A 21479-nucleotide genomic window follows, 5' to 3' on the forward strand; every position below is an offset into this window, starting at 1 on the left:
GCCTGAATAACAGGTCTGGATTAAATTTTTTTTTTGGCTTGTATTTTTAGTGCAGTTTGGGGTGATATGACCATGTTTTGTAAATACCAATACAGTTCATTTTAATAGGCCTTAAACATTTTAATTTGGGGTGATCTATTTTAAAGAAGAAGAAATGAAGGACTAATTAACTAAATTTCTGGAAGAAGATGGACAGGGTTCACCTATCCAGCAGCCCAGTAATGAGAACACTCTTACTTTCTTCCTCCCCTTGCCCCCTCCTCCCAAGACATCAGAACTGAGATTCAAATCCTCTCTCTGCCTCAGGGATTGTGGACCTTGTCTATCACTTCTTAAGAGAGTCTCCTAGCCTCCAATCAAAATCTAGTGAAGAACTGGAACTGGCTTTGAAACAAGGTTTGACACCTCTGAGAAGAGAAAAATAATTGGTAGATTATTATTACTCCTCCTTTCTCTGATTTGGTTCACTAAATATTTCTGGAATACAGGCAAAGCGGTACAGTGTCAACAAGACACCTGTGCTTGGAGATTAAAAGTTCAAATCCCCTCAGGAAGAGGAAGGATTTGAACCTTCATCTCCCAATTTTGGGATAACTGCTCTAATTACTGGGCTAGCTGGAAAAAAGAAAACCACCACTGCCACCACCACAGGTTCTCTTCTCTAGCTCTTCATTTCTTTGGCTTTGGTTACAGATCCCCAACATAAAATTTTCCTTCCCGAATTATATACGTTATATATACAAACGGAGGGCAGTGTGGCATCTCATCCAGAGAGACTATAGACTAGCAAGTCTAGAGTCTATAACAGGGTGCTCAATCTCCAGCTGGGGGCCAAATGAGGCCTGTGGAGCCTTGGAATCTGGCCTGTGGGACTCTTCAAGACTTAGAAAATTTGGTGGCAGGGGAGGAGTGGCCATTAATACAACCACTTTCCAGCCTTGCCAAAGTCCCAAATTCCAAGCCCTGCACGCCTGGTGAGAGTCACACCTCCTTCCCTCCACGTACCTGGCCCATGCCTCTCCCCCCTGCTACCGTCTGCTTAGCTTCAAACAAACACAACCCCAAGGGTGTGCATGGGCATGTACCTCTCTGTTCAAACAACGAGCTAAACTTTGTGAAAGTTTTTGGATTTCAGACTTGAGCCCTTTTTACTTCTCATGCAGCCCCATGTAATAGAATCAATAAGCAGAGTCTATGATCTACATATTCCCCTGTATTAGAATACTGCTGAGGTAATGTGAGAAGACCCTCCCACAGATGGAGCGTTTTTTGGCCCAAACCTGAAACCAGCAAGGTAAAGCACCAGCAGGGCTGATCCACATGTTGGTGCAGGGTCCTTAAGTGGATTCTTACAACAGAGCTCTGCTCTATGCAAGGAAAAACTAAAAGAGCTGCAATGCTCTAGCTGCTGTGTAAGTGCACCAGCAAAGCTCCTTTAGGCCATGGAGCTCTCTGTCAGGCCCTTACAACAAAGTTACAACAGTGATTACTTTCAAAGTATAAAAGCCATAATTCTGCTATAGAATCTGGTTTTATATTTTCAGCTTGGAAAGCTCTGATGGAAAGCTACACAAGTTACTTTTGTGTTTGGTCTCTTATATCACTAAAAACAGACACAAGATTTGAGTCATTCGGTGTGATGGGACATCTGTAATTTCTTTCAGCATGGCAATATTCTCACCTTCCGAAAGAGCCTCTGGCTACCCCCTCCAGCAGATGTTGGATAATAAATGTAAACGTTGTGGTCCTCGGCACTAACTGGCTTTTCTACAAATGGCTTTTGGAATACTTCCCCATTCACTTCCACATGGTCTTCTCCCTCAATCAAACTACATTCTGTTGGGAAAAACAGTACATATAATAATGGATTATTATACAGAGATGGTCCACTACAGACACCATAACTATTTACTTTCCATAAATGAATTCACAAATATCTTTAGACCTAAGAGGAAGGAATTAGGATTTGGCACTAGAATAGCTCCACGCTTGCTTTTTCTTGAAGCTGGGGATGGACCTCAGCTCTTCCTCCTTTCCCTAGATTTGCTCCCAGTTTATTGACCAGACTCCTTTGAAACTCACCTCACAGGAAAGGGACATGAGTCAATGAAGGGCATGAAGCCTAAAAGTGCTATTTCACTGTGCTGTTCTAGTTTAACAGTAGTAGGGAAAGCCATTTTTTTTGCAGATGCACCCCCAATGCAATAGGTGGATGAACAATTCATGCCACCTAATGCATTGACATCTGCAAAAAAAAAAAAAAAAAAGGCTTTCCCTACTACTGTTAAACTAGAATAGCATATGATGATGAACTGGAGTTCATGGTGAACTGATCCCTGCTCATGATGTGCCTTATCTCCATAGGTGTGGGAAAGGAAAGTTGACTCAGCTGTGTCTGTACTTCTTCTCTTTGGGGCACTACAGCTGCCTGCAGATGTTAAAAACAAAACAAAACCAAACCCCCAAAGCCCCCAAAAATGCACTTTAAAACACAGTGCGTCCCTGCGCCAAGCCTAGAAGAGGCAGAACGTTAGTTGGACCCAGCTTGCCAATGTCTGTATAGATTGGGCACTTCAGTGGGGCTTTTTTGGCACTTTTATCTAATAATTGATTGAACCAGCTTGAGATAAAAGTGCCCAAAAGCCCCACTGAAGTGCTTGATCTATACGGATGCTGGTGTAGCCAGGTCAAAGTAACGTGCTGCTTCTTTCATTAAAGCGCGGGTATTTTTTTTGAGGGGGGGGGGGGGGAGGGTTGTTTCTTTGTTTCTTCACACACCAGCAAGCAGCCTATAAGGTTATTTCAGCCTATGCCGAAAGGAAGGATTACAGGCAGTCCTCAGACTTACAATGCAACTGGTTCCTGAAAACTGTGTCTTAAGTCAAAACGTCATAACTCGGAACCAATTTTCCCATAGGAATAATGTTATAAATGGGGGACTGATTCCTTTACGATGCTGCATATAGCTGCGTCCAGCTGTTAAGTCCAGTGTCGTGAAAGGGGAGGGGAAAGGGGTATGGGGGGGGGGGCAGATCAAGGCCTCCTGTGGTGAGGAAGAGGCTAGGGCAAGTTGCTCATCTGGTGGCTCCTGCCGCTCGTCTGGGATGGCATGGGGTGGGGCCAGGGCTGCACCAGGCTGCACTAGGCGCAGGGGCTATGCCCTCCTGCCACTTGCCCAGATGGGGTGGGGTGGGCGCAGGACAGGGCCACTGCACAGCCTCCGGACAAGTGGCGTGCAGCAGTGGGAGCCACCACCGCCCCCCCGGATAAGCCGTGGCTCTGTCCCATGCCTGCCCAACTGGGTGAGCAGTGGCAGGGCATGGGGGGGCATGTGCCCCAAGATAGGGGCGGGTGGTAGAGGCTATGGGTGGGCCATAGCTCCCTCACAGGCCCCACAGCCCACCTGATGCACAGCCTGGTGCAGCCCCAGCCTGATCTGGGGGCACCCCCACGCCTCCCAATGCCCTGCCACCACTCGCCCAGCTGGAGCAGAGTGGGTGCAGAATGGAGCCCTGGCTGGTCTGGCAGGGACACACACACACAGACACACACAGGGCTGGCTCCTGCCGCTGCGTACCACTTGTCCAGAGGCAGCACATTGGCCCAGGGCCACACCTGCTCCACCCCAGTTGGGCAAGTGGCGGGAAGGCATAGCCCCCATTCCCAGCACAGCCTGGTACTGCCCCGGCCCTGCCCACACAGATACTAGGGGACACACTCCCCCACCATGCCCTCCCTGATGAACCGCAGGAGCTGCCGGACAAGCAACTTGCCCCAGCCACTCCTTCACCACAAGGGGCCTTGATCTGTCCCCCCCCACACCCTTTCCCTTCCATCACACCAGACTTACCAGCTGGATGCAGCTATATCCAGCACTGTAAAGTCGAAACCCACATTGGAAGGTCAAAACCAGGTGTCAATTTATAAACGTCTAAAGTGCCGTTCGTCGTAACTCTAAAAGTCATGAGTCGAGGACTACCTGTACAATGGTACTCTCTCTCTACATACCTTGCTTCAGTCCCCCAATTCAAGGGAGGAAGGGAACCAGCCAAAGGGCTGCAGCACAAGCTCACAATAAATTCTACTACAACTACATATTTTAGCACAGGAGCATTTATTCACGTTCCCTTCCCAGACTTTCCACATTGCGGAGTGCCAGTATTAGCACACAAATATTTTGTTTACTTTTCCATCTTTCCCCTCACCCTCTCTCTTGGATATAAATTCAGAATGCTACAATAATCTGTACAAACACACCACATTTCAACCACCAGGAAATATTAAAACCATGCAGATTTATTGACTGAATCATTTAGATCGTCAATTATAGATTAAATACCAAACACTAATATATTGCATAATTATGGGGATGCAAATAATTGACAACCTCTATGTACTCTGCATATAAATTTCCAACCAAATCAGTATTTGTGGGGTTTTTTGTTTTTTTTTTTAAATATTATCTATAGCACAAAGTCCAGCCAGGCACAGTGTATGCTTAGCCAGGTGCTGTGCAATTCTCTGACCAGGGTTTACAGATAAAAGTTTACTGGGACGAGAGATACACTATCAGAGATCAAGGGCCGAAGAAATTCTTGTCTATCCAATTGTTAAAAATTATTAAAGTTCAGAAGGAACTCTGAAACTTGATTTACCATACAACTCCACCCCATTATTCATAAGCCTGAAATGATCACTATAATTAAATTATTAGATTTAATTATGATGCACAGTAAATATAAATACAAAGAGCAGAAGGAGGGACAATGAAGGCCTTAACAAGCTAGTTACTGTTAAGGGCAAGACCTGAATTTACAATTGACTTTATGAACCATTCTAAGGGAACAATTGCCTCATTTTTGGCTGTCATTGTGGCTGCACTCGCACTGTTCCCCATCATCCTCTCAACTGCCCTTACCAGAAAAGACAGAGTAAATCTAGCTTCAATATTTGCACTATAAAATGTGATTAAAAGAGGTAAAGGACATGAATTATTGCAAGTAGTTGTTTTCTGTAACAGTCTTTTTTTTTTTGCCTGAAACACTCTGTTAGTCATCTTCCAAATGGCCCCCACACATGGAACATATGATGATAGGCTATTTATCTTCTCACTCATGTTCTTGTGGTGCAGTCATCTCACACAACTTAAAATTCCCTATGCTGTAAACTTGCCCTTTCTAAGTTGTCTTATTGCTCTCAACCAGAGATGTCAAAGATTGGGCCAGATCAGGCCCATGGACTGTCCCTTCTCCAGCACCCAGAGCACCTGCTCTGGCACCTGCACTGCACATGGTGCCCAGTCCAAACTGGCTGGGGGTGAAAAAATTATTTAAACACCCTGGCTCTAAACTCATCCATTCTCCTTTATAAGCCTAAGTAATATCCTCCTTTATAAGCCTTTCTTGCAGTAAGATTTAAACAGATTGTCCTCTAATGTAGTGTAACATTAGAGGATCTAATCTTGAGGATGCTACTTAGCACCTTCTGAAAACCAGACTGCTTTAAAGGTGTCAAATTGAAGAGTCCAACAATTGAGTTTGAAGAGAGAAAGTTTTCAGAAGCACCTTAATGTCTTAGCTGTTTCTGTACCTCAGTTTTCATTTTCAGATAGGGTATAAGAGTACTGGCATGCCTCCCAGGGTGTATTATGGTGTTCCTGAGATGAACAGAATTGCAGTCTAGTTTTACTGTTAGTTTTTGTGAAAACTACTGGTTAGTGCTTGAGGGCAAATGAACATTTTCTTTGCTATAAAGTAGCTGAAGCATTAAAAGATTGCCTGTGTCAACTGCTCGACTCCAATTCATTCCTAGCACTGCTCCATAACCACAGTCCTCACCCAGCCCATAGTTGTAAGTTCTTCCTTTAGTTTCACAATTCTGAATCTTCTGTGGATCCATTATATTAGCTGCAGAGAGACGTGGTAAAATTAGTCAGGCTAGAGCTGCTTCTGGTGGATTAAGTGCAGAAATGGAAATTGCATTTCCTAAGGCGCATCTGCACAAGACACTATGTGCAATAGCTCATTGCTACTGCACAGTAGCGTTGGCAGGCACTAACTGTTACACTTGTTGCTACTGCGCACTAGCGCCTGAAAACTGTCTGGGGATGCTACTGGACAGTAATGCTGGTTACTACAGTCATTTGCTAGTTCTAACTGACTGCACACTCGTGTAGACGCAGCCCTAGGGAACTTTTCCTTTAAAGTACCTGCTTCTTCCTGCCTGTTCTCACCTTGTCCCAGGAATGCAATTAAAAAATGCTAAAGAAAGCATGAAGAAGTCACTGATTGAATCACACGAAAGTCAGGAAAAGGTGTGCAGAAAATTACAGATTACCATTCAAAATGTTTAACAGCATTCTAGATTGTAAAAAAGAGGTCTTTAATACAATTGTAATGAAAATATACCTATTACCTTGGGGATTGTTCGGATCACGGTTTAGAACTGCATAACGAGGAAGTAAAATGCCTTCAGCTTTGAGAATGCCATACACTTCTCTCCTAGAAGAAGAGCACAAAAGCTACATAGCCAAAGAGGAAAAGCCCAACAAAATTTGCATTCTATAATGCATGAAAAAGCTTACTGTATAAAACCATGAAAGTATTACGCTACTCTGTTAGCTAAACATATATAGTGCTTCAAGAGTTGCCTATCTAATGATCTGAGCATAGCAATTTCAACCAGCGTCAACAAATAAAAATCATATGAGAGAACGTTGTTTGCACTGTAATAGCAGCACATGGAAAGATTTGCACCACACAGGTAAAAATAAGGTAACAATACAAGAGCTCCAGCCAAACCTTTGTTGCATCAACTGGCAGTACTGGATGCATTACATTTCTTTAGTGTACAAAGGGCTCTAGTCTCTCTGTATTTTATTAACTATTCATTTGTTAATATTTGCTTTTTCTGATGTAAAAGAAAATTTACTTTGGATTTTAATAGGGCCTCAGAATGCTAACAGCCCAAAAGGCCCTGCATGCATTGTGGATAAAATCTCTGTAATCTACTTTAAAGTTATACAATAAAGCAAAGTTTTAGGCAGTGTAACATAGCAAGAACTGTATGCAGTAACAGCATCAACCTTCTGGGGGCATAACTGTTTTCTCTGCTGTATTCTGGAGAGAGATGCACCCATTTAAATGCAATTCCAACCAGATCTTTGCTTGTTTCACAAACAGTATTATCTTGCACAATAACCATCTTCAGACGCTCCACACTGCTAATATCTGACTACAATGACTTGGGCAACTGCAGACTGAAATGCTCCTGAAGTCAAATCAATTATCTATAAGACAGATAGTAATTACAACTGCTTCTGCAGAAGCAAATTGAAAGTGCAGAAGCTCATTTACTTAATTTCAAAGAAAATCAGCATCAGGATCTCATTATCAGGCTTCACAAACTGAAATGACTTGGGTATTAGGGGCATATGAAAGCAAGATCAAGATAATTATTGTTTGTAGTAATTTCCAGTATGACTGGTAATGACAAAGATAGGCATAGTCTTCACTTTATTTTAGAAGGGCTGAGATTTTAAGATTTTTTGGCACAGGAACTTTCACTAGCCTAGCACAATGGAGTTAGGAGACAATTCGGGCCTTACAGCTAACCACAAAATAAGAAATAAAGTACAGTTCTAACAAAGTAATAAAAAACCACCTAAGTCCAACCCAAATTAAGGTTGTCAAATACATCTACAATTACTAAAAACTTATTTGATAAGTTATTACTATTTGTATACACAGAAACCACCTACATCTGAGATATCAATCATAATTTTATTGGGAGTACTGCAGAAGAGATGCATGTCCTGTATCTATCACTAGGTTGGCAGCTCCATGGTATTCAATACCAAGAGTCTTTTCCCATGTGTTAAAATAACGTTATGTGCTGGTTTGCAGTCAGACAGACTTGAACCATTTTATGCCTAACTTGTAGATGTTACTTACCTATCTTGTATGTGATACTGCATATTCAAGTCATTGATTACAAATGGATTCCTGAGTTTGGCATAGGCAACTGCTTTGTCCAGTGGAAATCCTAAACAAGGTTTATTAAGGAATATAGATTAACTTTCTAGGGCTGTGTTTCAATAGTTTAAAATACTTTTTAATTTCAAAATTACACGTGACCTACATGTCAAAAGAAGATTTACCTTTAGAATGAAAAGAAATGAGACAATCGCAAAGAGGCCAGTTTTCTACTGCTTCATTCAAAATAACATCTTCTTCAAATATTACCACCATGATGTATTTAAACATGGAGAGGCGTTCTAGAATTTCCTTCATTGGTTTGGACTTGGATTTCTTTGCCATGGAACATATCCCAACTACAATCTGCCTTTCCGGTGGCTGGGTCAAAATAAGGTTAAAAGAAAATTAGTAACAGTTTTTTTTTGTTTTGTTATATAAAGCTTCATATTTTGCAATCATGATTTAATGCTGGATAAATACCTCAAATTCCCATCAACGTGTATCTGTTACTTTTAAGTAATCTTGTAACTGTTTACAAGATTAAATGCTAACAAAAATTCAGTATCTGATGACCTGTCTTGCCATTTTCATTTAGAGAATTATTTAAATTGACAGTTGCACTATTGATATATTTCTTTAACAATTCAAAAACATTTTATTACAATTTTAAAAGATTTTGTTGTAGATCCTTTCAATGGGGACAAATTTGAAAGACTCAATAATGGAGATGTGAATGTCAAAATGGGTGGTTATACAACTAAAAGTCATCATAAAACGAAACTGCAAGTCATTTAAAACTATTTCATTTTTAAACAAAAGCAGGAATCCCGACCATGAACATTTTATTACCTATGACTGTTATAAATCAATTACAATTATAATAAAAATAGAGAAAAAAATCCCTATTTTGTCCTATTTTACTTCATGCATTTAATACAATGATCAGAGATATGGGTTTTCAAGAAAATTTTGAATTGGAAAATTTTCCAGAAAACTTTCCAATGCCCTAAATAGAACGTGATCTGATTTAGCATGTTTCTTTGATCTATATTTAGTAAACAAAACTAAAAAAGTATCCCCATGTTAATTTTAAGTCCCAATAGCCACAAGTATTTGAACTGAAATATTTGTTTAGGAAAAAAATTAAAATGCAGCACACTTAATGTGGTTTAAATGTTATATTCAAACAAATTCAAAGCTTTATGTGGAAATAAATTATTTTTATTGGAATACTTGTAAAAACGTAAAGACAATACACAATAGCATGTAATTCCCTTACATTGTTTGTTTAAATTTAAGAAAAAAATATAAAGGCATTAAAAACTGTTGAGACTAATTTTAGCACACCCAAAGAACTGCATGATATGCTGTGGATGTCCACTCATCTACTTCAACAGAGTTTAACTCTCTTCCACTGAGGTCATTGCAGCACCTCCAGTTTCACTGTCACTATCAGTAAAATCACTTGCACTACGTATTAGTTCCATTTCAGAATCAGATTGAGGCAAATCTAATTCAGAACTACTTGAACCACATTCTCTTTCGCTAAACGATAGTTTTACCAACGAGCCTATGGTCAAGGGCAACTTATCATCACACTGCATCTTCTTTACTAACTGTGTTTCTGACTGGTTCTCCAGAAGCAAGAGATTTTGAGAAATAGAAACAACCTTAGCGGTGTGTTCATTTGTTAGTCTATCACTCTTTTTTTGTCTTGATTGAGCTGAAAGGCTTCCAGTTCCGTTCACAAAAAGTTGTTGTTGGTGGGACGGCTTAGAGCAATCCTGGACAATAGAAGGGTGTTACAGTATCCCTTCCACCATGTGAGAGGAGACATTCTCTGCTGTCCACCAAATGATGTCTTTGCTCCCAAGTTTTTCTTCTGCACGGTACCCAGCAATGTCTGTCATCACGGCTATTTCGTTGATGTTGGGGACATTCTTAGCTACTTTCATAATTGTATTGAGAGCAGTAGATAATTCATCTTCTCATAAATGGTGTCCTCTGTGTTGAGGATACAAAAGGTTTGCTGCCAGATGAACTATATGAGAGCAAAATTCAGATCTCTTAGTAAACATTTCTATTACTACTTTTTTTGGATAGAGGTAAAGAAGGCAAAAGCTCTATTAGATTTTCATTCAATTGTCTGAATGTCTGGAATATTTGAAAGGCTTGGTGCATATCTCCTTCAAGTTTCTTGATAGCCATTGAAACTGGTAGTAGCAAATTGCATGCTCCTTGAACTCAAACCCAGAACACATCGTTGTCGAGAATGTGCATCCAAATGTTCACGGGAATAATCTGGGATACTGTGTCATCTATTGAAGCACACAGCAAATAGTTCTATGTGCGCAGCAAACTATGTAAACACTTTGTAGCCGACCCCCCATCTAGCTTCTCCTGGCAATAAAAGTGCACTTTCCTTCCCCTGCTTCTCTTTCTGTAATATTTTCAAAGTCTGATTAGGAACATGATGATTGTTGAATACCTTTACACTTGCTTTGCAGTTTGCCATTACTGTCTTCACATACTTACTATGTCCTATGCCAGAAGATTCAACCCATGAGCAAGACAGCCAAATGCTTTAAAGAGGATACTTTGCCTTTAATATTTACCATACCGTTTTCATGTTACTTGCATTCTCAGTTACAAGGGCTTGTACCCTGGAGGGACCTGCACTTTCAATCTCTTCATTCAGTAATTTGGCTATGTATTCACCTGTATGATGAGATGTGGTAGCAACTGCTTTCAGGAATATTGGATCAGGTGTTGCTAACATAATGTTCAATAAAGGATTTCTTTGTATATCAGTCCATCCATCTGACATCAAAGTCAGTGATACTGCTTGACCGATCCTTTGAAAAATCATTGTTTGAATTTGGTCATACTCTCCAGCTAAGAGAGAATGTGCTAAGTGATAATGTGATGGTAACTTATATGATGGGCAACTTAGTTTGTAATTTTCTTCCAGTATTGATTTTTAGTTATGGAAAGAGGTGTACCACTTGCAAATATAGAGCGAGCTAATGTCTCATTTGCTTTTTCTTGATCTTCTTGTGACATTTTGTCCACAAAACTTGATAAAAAGCTTGACCGTCTTGAGCAGCTACTCATGGTGGATCACGTATCTGGTGACAGTTAACTTGAAAGCGAGGATCCTGTGTCTTCTTCCCCCAGACCTGGCAGCTCAACATTTTCATTTTCCATTTTTTGCAAATCTGCTATTTCATTTGAGCTACCAAGTTCCTGCAACAAAAGGGGAAAATATTTTTATTATAGCTATAATTTGGCTTCATCCATCAGAAGGAGAAGCGGCAGGGAGCTTGCTTCTCCCCTCCCTGCCAGAAAGAACACTCTGCTGCTCAGCTTGCTGCTCAGTTGCTTTGGGAGTGCAGAGCCAAAGCGAAGTCTAATCTGGCCACTGCCATTGGCCAGAGGACTAAGCTCACTCTGCTGGGCTGAAATAATTAACATTTCTCTATTATGTAATTTAAAAAATATATTGCTAAGCCTAACCCTCTTTGGGTGCTCAGCACAAGCAGAAAAGCAGGATACAAATATTTTAAATAAATAAATAAATAAATAAGAATCCAGAGTTGCATTAACAGCTTTTAAAATTATAATGTTTCAAAACAATATAGACACTAGTCTATACTGCATGTTGCTTAACATATTAAATTTGTTTACTTACATAGGATTTCTGAAGTAGACTTTTCTCAGATGTTGCTGTTCCACCACTTGGTTGTATTTGCTTTCTGTATATGGCTTGGACTCTTTCAGGACAGTTTCTACATGTTATTAAATGTTTCTTCATTCTTGTTGTGTTGTTAGCATAATCCTGCCTGCAATATTTACATCTACCAACTTTCTTCCTTCCTTCAGTGATTTGAACTTCACTATAATGATGCCACACACTAGTTTTTTTCTGATTAGGCATTATTATAACTACTTCAAAGCAACAACACTAAAAAACTAACAGATCTTAAGCAAACACTTCCAACTTCCTTAACTCAGGAAAAAAAATGAAACACTGCTCTGTATGTTTGCTGAACTGAAAGTAAAACAAAAATTAATCGCGGTATTAGTTTTGGTTTTGCTTTCACTTGTAGTCCGATGAAATAAGAATTTTAGCTTTGGTTTTGATTTGACCTGCACAGCCAATTAGGTGAATTCATAACTTGATTTTTGGTTTGGATTATTATGCCAGTGTATGTACCCTGCTGTTTACAAATCAATAAAACATATATGTACTCTCTCTCACGCTTCCTAGGGATAATCACCTGAAAAACATTCATTACAATTTTGAAACTGCAAAGCTTGCCTAATGTTGTATTGGCCTCCATTCATTGTTACTAATGAATTTAATGAAACAATGACGTTTTAGAAATGGAAAATTTCCCACTGAAAAATAAAGCACTGGAAAATTTTCCACCCCACTTTTCTGACAATGATGCCAAATTTTCTTTTTAAAAAAGTTACTTCAGTATGTGTGTTTCTATAGACCACAGGGAGTAATAATAAGAAAGCAGAAAAATGGCAATCACTTACAAGTAAAAAAAAGGAGTCATGGAAAGAAAAAAAATCTTAGGGTGAATTTCCACTACAATCAGACATGCACTTGTGTTTCTGAGATAGCTATACTTCAGTTTGTCTGGCTAACTGGATGCAGTGAAAACATAACACCCATAGGCTTCAGTGGGCCACGTAATTATGATCCAGGGCACTCTACATGGAAACCTGCACTGCCAACATAGATATACCACTATCTACTATCTTGCCAATCATAATTGATCACGTGGTAATCAACTGCCCCAACAGCAGAAATAGTCAGAATGAAGCATATTTGATTCAAATAGTTCCTATACTGATAAACTTTAAGTACGTACAGAATCATACTCTTCTTCCTCTTCTTCTGCATGGTCATAGAAGCGATCAAAGTCTGAAGATCTGTCCGGATCCAGTAATTCATCTCCATCTTCACCACCCACAAAGAATCTAGGAGGGTCATTCTCTGTTTCCGTAACAGACATGACTACAAGAACTAAACAGACCTAAGAAGAGACAGCAGCCACTTCAGCAGCCAAGATACTGGGCATATTCTCAATAACTAGGAAACACTAAACCTTTGCAGTTTATCACTGCATGTGCTGTCACTTGCTACCGTGATAAAGTCAGCTGCCAAACGCAGTTTTATTGATATCATCTGTTCATTGTTGGTTTATGTTGTTGCTTCAAGAAAACCACCACAGGTTACCATTTCCCTGAGATGATGTGGCAATCTTTTATCCTAAGAGAAAAAAGAAAAGAAATATATAATCATATGCAAATTAAATGTAATTTTAAATTTCAAGCTTTTCAATATTTATATACCTTTGGGATAAAAGGCAGAAAATTATTTAAAGAAAGGGTCTCTCTTTCACACACAAGCACACCTGCACCCACCCTGAGCAAAATAAATAAATAAATATAGGATCACACCATGATTAGAAAATCTGAAACCAGGAAAAAATTTATGATGAAACCTGCTCTCCAAAAAATTCTGCAGTAGGAAAGGAAAAACTATATCCTTACTTGATGTCGAGTTTAAATTTCTAGCCTGCTTCAAAATTAAAGATTTCAAAAATCAATGACGTGTGGCCTTCTATACTGCAGAGATAATACAGAATGGCAGCCTTTTGTTTGATCATGAAGTGTTTTTAAAAAAATTAGATTTAATATTGGTTGCCATGTATTATGCTCATTTATACAGTAATATAAAAGCACAAATTAGCTTGGTCAGCCTAGCTGTACAAAAAACCAAGGAGTCCTGACACTGAGTCCCCTATTGTAATCCCTATAAAACACTTCTTCCCATTACTGAGTGTGTGCATATTATGCTCTTATGTTCACTTTATTATTTCTTTTGACTGCTGTATCTTGCATCAATTCTTTTAATACACCCCAGGGAATTATGCAATTATGTGCCCATGCAATTTTGCACATAAAACATATGACCATGCATAATTTTGCATAATTTAACCCAGGTGGGCTCTGCCTCCACCAACATAGGACTCCCAACACTCCAGCTGAGAGCCCCATGTGGAGGCACTGAGCATGGTGGTGCATGACTGGACAGCTGGTGAGTGCAGAGGGGAGCTCCTGTCTGCAAGGGGAGGTATGTATGGGGTTTGCGGGTGGGTGTGGGCCTCCGCACCACATGCTCACGCCACCCCATGGTGCATAGCCCTTGCTGCCAGTGGCAGCAGCAGCAGGCCCTAAAGGTGATCACAGCCACAGCAGGCAAAGCCCCCTGGTGGTTCGTGGCTCCAGCTGATTCCCAGGAGCTCCGCGCCAGCACATGGAGCCCACAGCACTGCAGGCAGGAGCCGCATGCCATCAGGCTAGGACATCTAGCACTCCAGCGGAAAGCCTGGCACCATGGCATGTGACTCTGTGCCTCTACCTGTGGTTTTCTGCTGGAAGCCCCATGAAGAGGCATGGAGCCCACCTGGCCTGATAGCATGCAGCTCCCAGTCCAAGTGCCATTGGGTCAGGTGGGCTCCATGCCTCCCCATGGGGCTTCCAGCACTCCAGCAGGAAGCCACATGTGGAGACACAGAGCCCACTGGGCATGATGGCGCACAATTCTGTGCCTCCACATGCAGCTTCCTGCTCGAGTGCTGGAAGCCCCATATGGAGGAAAGGACAATGATTCTCAGAGCCAGTTAGTCTCTAAGGTGCTAACTGCCCAACTTCAGGCTAACTACCATATTTACTCAAATACAAGACAAAGTTTTCCCCCCAAAACTGGCATGGAAAAAAGAATCTCTCATCTTATAATCACATAAGAGGAAATCTCACTAAATACACTGTCTATCATTAAATTGTTGCCAAAAGCAGCATGTACTCAGCAATGGAAACCAATGATGAGGTTGAATAAATGTAGCCAATGCTGAGCATGACTATAAAACACATGACCCCACATTGGGCTGCACGGCCACGTACATCACACAGCTTAGAGGGAATGCTGGTCCTGCTCTCCATGAGGTGAAGCTGAAACAGGTTGCTTAGTGCCTCATCTGCAGATACATTTTTGGAGTATCACAGGACTTGCGACAAAAACACCTGATTTCAGCCACGAGAGTGTGCTAATTAGAACATGGATCTTTGGAGGGAGCATATCTGGAGTATACACACATACTGACCAGTGCTGAGCTGTAAGGTCATCATGGAGGCGTGACCACACTAATCATATGCACCAGGCTGAGAGAGGGTGCGACAGAGGGAGTCTGGGTGAACTGAATGCAGTGTTGCTTACCAGGGCTTGAAATTCTGTCAACTCTGGTGGGTCCATCCCAGTGAACTTTGCAGTAAGTCATGAATCTTTTGGCTTTGGATTAATACCATGCATACCTTCTCAGCCTCTTGTAGACTAACATTTAGTTACAGCACTGGTGTGATACCCCAGCCTAAATGGATTTAAAATAGCACTGTGTAGTGGAAGATGCACCCTGGTCCAAATGCAGACGGGACTCCCTACAAGAGCCTCATTCTTAGTTTCTTACTGGCCAGCTTCCAGTAGGAAGATTTCGGCTACACGCCAACTTTATGGAAATGGGGAACTCTTCCCTAGCTTGTTCTTGTAGCCATGGGCGGAGGGCAAGTGAAACTCAGGGGCATCTGAACCCCAACCCTCTGGGCTTGGGCCTGCACGTACGATGCCTGTCAATGGATTTGGCAGTACCTGAATCCCCAGGCTGAAAAGTCCGGGGTGGAGGATACTTGCCGTTAGCAGAACAACATATGGCTTTTGAATGATTCAAAGGATTCAGAACTGATCTGGCCAATTTTACCTTGAATACCTGTTTATGAAACACCTGTGCTAAAACTTGCAGCAGTTTCAAAAAAAGGTAACGTGCATCAATTCTGGATGAACTCAGTGCATGGGTACTATATGCTACAGCCATGTTTAATTTCAAGGTTATTATTTTCAAATTTTGCTTCTCCCTTCCATGTGCTCAAGGAGAGCAGGATCTGACAGGAAGGGGAGGGAGAAAAGGTTGCCAGGGAAAAAATTGAGATAAAATGAGAGCAAAGGGCTACCTGATCCCCCAGGTTTATTTCCCCTGCCGTAGCAGTGGGAAAGGGACATTTTCAAAGGCAAATCCCCAATAATTGGGAAATCTACACCTGGAAAATAACAACAGATTTATAAGTTTTACATATATAGAATCTAATTATTGGTCTTGTATTCAGGGTCATTTTCTGTTCGAGTAATACAGTAGCTGTCTTAACCTTTCTTTAAAAATATTGTGAACTAGCTTGATCTACTCTAGTAAGATTCTTAGCCTAGTAAAGGAACAACAGACCCTAAGTGGTAACATCTAGCCACAATTCTCTAAAAAAGTTCAATTGTAACAAAGTTTTGCAATGAGACAGTTAAGAAACTAGGGGATTCCAGAAAATAATCCTAATTTTTTTTTTAAATGGCATAATACAACTCCAGTAAATTCAGCAATTAGAAGAAGAGATAAAGACAGACCTGGAGGACAGATATGGTGGCAGAGCGGTCTCTAGGGGTGTGCGGGGCCTGGGGCATATCATCCTGTGCAGCGCCTGGGGGGGGGAGGGGGGTGGTGAGTGGCTGGAGCTGGCAGCTGCAGCACAGCCTATATGACACTGACCATGAGGCCCCCAAAAGTGCAGGGCCTGGAGGCAGTCACCCGATTCGCCCCCGCCCCAGGGACAGCCCTGGTGTCTGGATTCAGTGAAAAATGACTGGATCAAAATGGGGGTTGAGATAGTTAACTCTTTTAAAACCTCTCCCTGGTTAGGTGCATTAGGTAGTCAGAAGCCACGGAGAGGCATTACATTTTTGCCAAAAGAAAAAGCTTTCCTCCTGGCACAAGAAAACAAGCATACAGCCATTGTGGGAGACTGGCTCCCTGTATTTCTCACACTTGTCTGGTTTGACCTGGAGAACTGTCAGGGGGGCAGCAGTGCCATGGCAGCAAAGCTCCCTGGGCTCAGGAACCTTTGCTGTGGTGAGAGAATGGTCCCCTGCCCTCCTCCAGTTTCACCAGGAAGAGTAGATGAAGTGGGGACTATACTGATTCCTGCTGAGGGAGAATGCCCCCTCCCACCCTGCCTATCAGTTAATTTGTGGGACGGGAGAGCCATCCTCCCAGGCTTGGAGCCCTCCTGGGGTTGCCTGTGGCAACTAAGTGCCTAGACAGGTAGGGGAAGAGGGCAGACTGTCAATCAACAGACTCCCCCTAAGGTCCGGCATGACCCAGAGTCCTTTAGCACTCTCTGGATGAAGAGTGTAGCTGGTCCAGCCAGAGGGATGGAAAATAGGTACGCTCCAACACTGTGGCTATTTTTCTACCAGTAAGAATTTCACAGAAATTCTTATCATTAGAAATGAATCCCTGTCCATGACCAGAGAAATCATCTCCTTTTGTGTAATTCGCCATTAAAAATGGTGTTTAAATCCTGATTTCAGCATACAAGTAAATGTCAGAAGTAACTTTTGCTTGTGTGTAAGAGAAAAAGTGAAGAATGGTGTTAAAGGTGGGGGAACAATAGACAGGAGACATGGATACAAGCTCAAGAAACAGAAGACTGTCACAAGAGAAACAGTTAATTTCCCCCTTTGACTAATTGTAATTTATTTTAAAAAGAAAAAAAAATGAACAGCTACTTCTTCCCTCCTTCTCCCTCCCAGATCACTGCACCCTGCAAAGGCAGACTTACTGATTTTACTCACGAGAGAGAGAGCGAGAGAGCGAGAATTTGCTCCGGTGAGTACCAGAAACCAGGATAATGAGGCATACTGGGTTTCTTGTGAACTTATCAGATCAATTTCTCCATGCCCCAGATTTTGGAAAGGCTGATTTACTGCATTTCATGAGTAACTAAACTAGGATGAGTCCTATAATTTTGCCCATTTCCAGGAAGTCTACCGTTCACTAACACCAGCCTCAATTATTTTACAGCCTGCATTCATCTTGACACAGTTACATAGGTTAAATTACTTGCCCATTTTCATGTTGTGTTCCTTCCGCAGCAGCAAAGGACCAAAAAGTGTAATCACTGATCGCTAACCTTTTTCCCTCAGTGCCAAAAGGAACAGATGAAAAATTACAAAAAAACAAACAAAACAAAACAAAACTTCACATCAGAGTGCCAGGACACACTATTCTCCACCAGTTGGTATTACATTTACAGGCAAAAGAGCAAAGATTATATACCAAGAAAGCATGCTGAAGGAAAATTTATGATACCTGCACGAAATTTAATATCCAAGAATGCAACAACAGATTCAGAGGTGTTTGGGAAGATAGATGTGTGTTACAGATCAGGTAAAACATTTTGGAATTAGTTTTTAAAATGTGATTATTTTTTAAATTGTAACACTGATTATTGTCAGTTTTAAAAGCAGCAGGAAATAGTTATTATGTTTTTAAAAGCTCACTAATTCCATTTCAGCAATGTAATAGTTCTGCAAGCATTCCAACCGTTAGGGTGACAATATCTGGATCTTGGGGAGCACTGGATTTGCAGCTGAATAATAGGCTTTAGCCTGTGGCCAGCAAAGCTGCTGACCACAAGGCAGAATGATATATTAAAAGTAACACTGCAAGACACTTAAGCATTTTCCTAACAATGGGGTAGTGTTGTAGATTTATAGCCCATTGTGCAAGAAGAACAAGATGCAGCCCACCAGGTATCGTCAGGAGATAAAGCAGAAACAAGACTCTAGAGATGAAGGAGTCAGCAAGAAACCACAATTGACCAGGAGAAGCTGAGTTCACGGTCTTACACATGCGCTCTTAGCAAAAAGACATGTAAATGAATGAAATGCATAGACAATTCCACACTAACAAAGTAAACAGAGGCGGAGCTTGAAATAGGAGGGAATATGGGTGGAACAAAAGAAGGGGCAGGTGGAATAAATGTTAATGAGTATAATCCAAAGTGCATAAAATGGAAAAAAAAACTAACGTTCAGGACAGGTTCCCGGTTTGTTGGACCTTTGCCCAAAGCTGTCTCCAATCTGAATAAAGCTGTTGGCTAGCAATATGTGCTGGTGTTTGCTCCCTGCTTGCTCCCTGAGCAACTGGATCATAAGCAATTGGATCGTTGTCTCCCTAGTCGTTGGGCGCCGCATGGAGTCGGAGTCTAACACCAACATTTAAAGGCAACAGTCTTAATTAGCATTAACAGAGTTGGGTGACTCCATCACTAGGCAGTTACAGAAGCACTATTCAGGTTGCGACTGCTGAGAAACAGGCATCTGATACTGCTCTATAGCACCAAAAAGGCTAAGACAATTTTTTTTCCTTTAAAGGGAAATAAAAAATTCAAGCTTAGATTAGTCCTAAAATCTAAGGGGTTTGGTATAGTGCTACATACAACAACTTCTGCCTCGGATGTGAAAATTGCATAGATGTATAGGCCATATGAGAACAGATGACAAGAAGACAAAAATGCTGTCACCATCTAAATTAGACTGGTATCAACTGACTTAAGATCAAGGAAAATAAAATAAAACTAGACCACAGAAGGGCATCTTACAGAAGAACAGTGAAACACTATTCTCAGAAATCTTATTCTGAAAACCAAAAAGGGTCCTTATTAGAACAAAGGTGGTGTGAAAAGAGAAAAATCACTAACTGGTAAAAGCAGATACATTGAGCACTCTAGTAAGTACTGACAAAAATTCCTTTAGAAAGGAAATCACTCAAACTCACACCTGAATTTCTACAGATTACATTGCAAAGCTACCAGCAACATTTACCTGCACAGAACTAGATTGATCTATCAAAAAGACTTACCAAGGTTAAGCAAGTAGTTGTTACGGATGCTTTGTCTATGTAAATACTATTCGAGAAGAGGGAGAATGGACTATATGAACATACAATGCAAATACAACTGTGGCCTGCATATCTTCATATGGTCCCATCCACATCTTGGTTCCCTTAATGATTAAAAACAGGCTCTGACAGAGCAGGGACACAGAATGGACTGAGGGATTTGCAGTGGCTGAACATATCTCAAAGAATCTCTTTTACTGCAAGCTACATAATGACTCTTTGAGCGAAGTTCAAAAACCGATCAATTAGCATTGAGTCTGAGAAGTCCCGATTTTCCCATTTGATTTATTTACAAAAATCCAGGTTTGGTGAAAGTACAGGCTGAATATCAAGTGGGTACTGAGATCTCACACACCTGAATATTTTGGAGATTTTGAACAGGAACCCTAATCTAGCAGAGTGGGGCAACTTCATAGTTAAAAAGATTGCAAGGTACTGAGTAATCTTCAGGGAGAGACTTTCCACAGTTTTACCCAATACCTCAAAAATGGTGCAATTTCCTGAATAGCTTTGTCTTGCCTAAATAACTAAAGAACAACTCCAGAATTACTACCTTATATTGCTTTCTTTTGCCCAAGTTTGACTTACTTGAAGAAACTAGTAAGAGGTATACTTGGTTTTAAATGAAAGTTATATACCACATTATCTGTGTGAAAAACAATACGGGCGTCCTCTGGCATTGTGATTGAGCAGAGAGGTAGTTAGCTGTGTTAGTCTGAAGTCAGCCAGAAGCTAGGGTAGATGTGTCCCGTATAGACCAACTAAATAAGATATTTATCTATAGAACAAACTTTTATGAGCTCAAGTTCTCTTAGTCAGATACTGGGAAAGGACATCATAGAGCAGCGTATAAAGTGCAGTGAGTGATTTGAATAAATAAGATGGGAAAAAGAAGAGCGTACCAGTGCTGGGAGAAGGATACAAGCAGTAAACCCATAAGAGAAAAAAGGGGTCACAAAAGCTAATCCAGGTAAGGGGATATAGATCTTCAGTCCCTGTTTAAACCACACTTATCCCATTACCTCCTAATCTCCAACCTAAATTTCCTGTGATGCATCCTGAAATCATTGCTCCTAATCTAGTCCCCTACAGCCACAGGGGAAAGCCCATCTTCTTCATACCTTTTCAGGTAATTGAAAAACTATCATCAAATGCATCTGCAGTCTCCTTTCTCCAGACTAAATAAATAATCCTAGTTCTTCCAGCCTTTCTTCATAAACCATGCTTCCCAGGCTTCTCATTTTTATTGTTCTCTGCTAGACTCTTTCCAATCTGTCCACATCTTGTACAGATCAGCATTTAAGCAACCATACCAATAGTATACAATGCGTGCAGGTAGAAAGGTTGTAGATCAAAAGTTTTAACTAACTTTTGAAATCTGAAGGAAAAAAAACCAAAACAAAATGCTACCCATAAAAGCCCTTTCTGCTTGAGAAAGCCCCATTGCTACTGCTTGTTAAATAGGGATACTAATTTTGCTAATAGAGATATAGTCACCAGTAGAACAGCATCACTCTTATTCAGGTCTGCCTCTTTTTAAAGTTAAAAGGTATGTCTTTATCTTAGGGAGAACTATATCATATTCTGAACAGCAATACAAATACTTCTAAATTAAGAAGCATTCAGGGAAAAAAAACTTCCAAAG

The 21479-nt window shown here is 40.9% G+C and overlaps 1 protein-coding gene across 17 annotated transcripts in view; it reads right to left on the bottom strand.

Annotated features, from left to right (window-relative positions):
• Window positions 1-21479, bottom strand: part of PPIP5K2 (diphosphoinositol pentakisphosphate kinase 2) — a 91815-nt gene that overhangs the window by 56843 nt on the left and 13493 nt on the right. For 12 of the 17 annotated variants that reach the window (XR_009461079.1, XM_019484003.2, XM_059724972.1 and 9 more), the window contains exons 2-7: window positions 12863-13263; window positions 8159-8354; window positions 7953-8043; window positions 6415-6500; window positions 5778-5906; window positions 1682-1836 (exon numbers count right to left, since the gene is read on the bottom strand). Coding sequence is in view for 16 of the 17 variants with exons in the window: in XM_019484003.2 (XP_019339548.1) it covers window positions 1682-1836; window positions 5778-5906; window positions 6415-6500; window positions 7953-8043; window positions 8159-8354; window positions 12863-13006 (801 nt within the window). In the remaining variant the exon portion in view is untranslated. The remainder of the gene's footprint in view (window positions 1-1681; window positions 1837-5777; window positions 5907-6414; window positions 6501-7952; window positions 8044-8158; window positions 8355-12862; window positions 13264-21479) is intronic. The other 5 variants (XM_059724974.1, XM_059724970.1, XM_059724971.1 and 2 more) reach the window with 2 other exon arrangements.

This window comes from Alligator mississippiensis, chromosome 3, assembly GCF_030867095.1.
Source record: "Alligator mississippiensis isolate rAllMis1 chromosome 3, rAllMis1, whole genome shotgun sequence".
NCBI classification, from domain to species: Eukaryota; Metazoa; Chordata; order Crocodylia; family Alligatoridae; genus Alligator; species Alligator mississippiensis.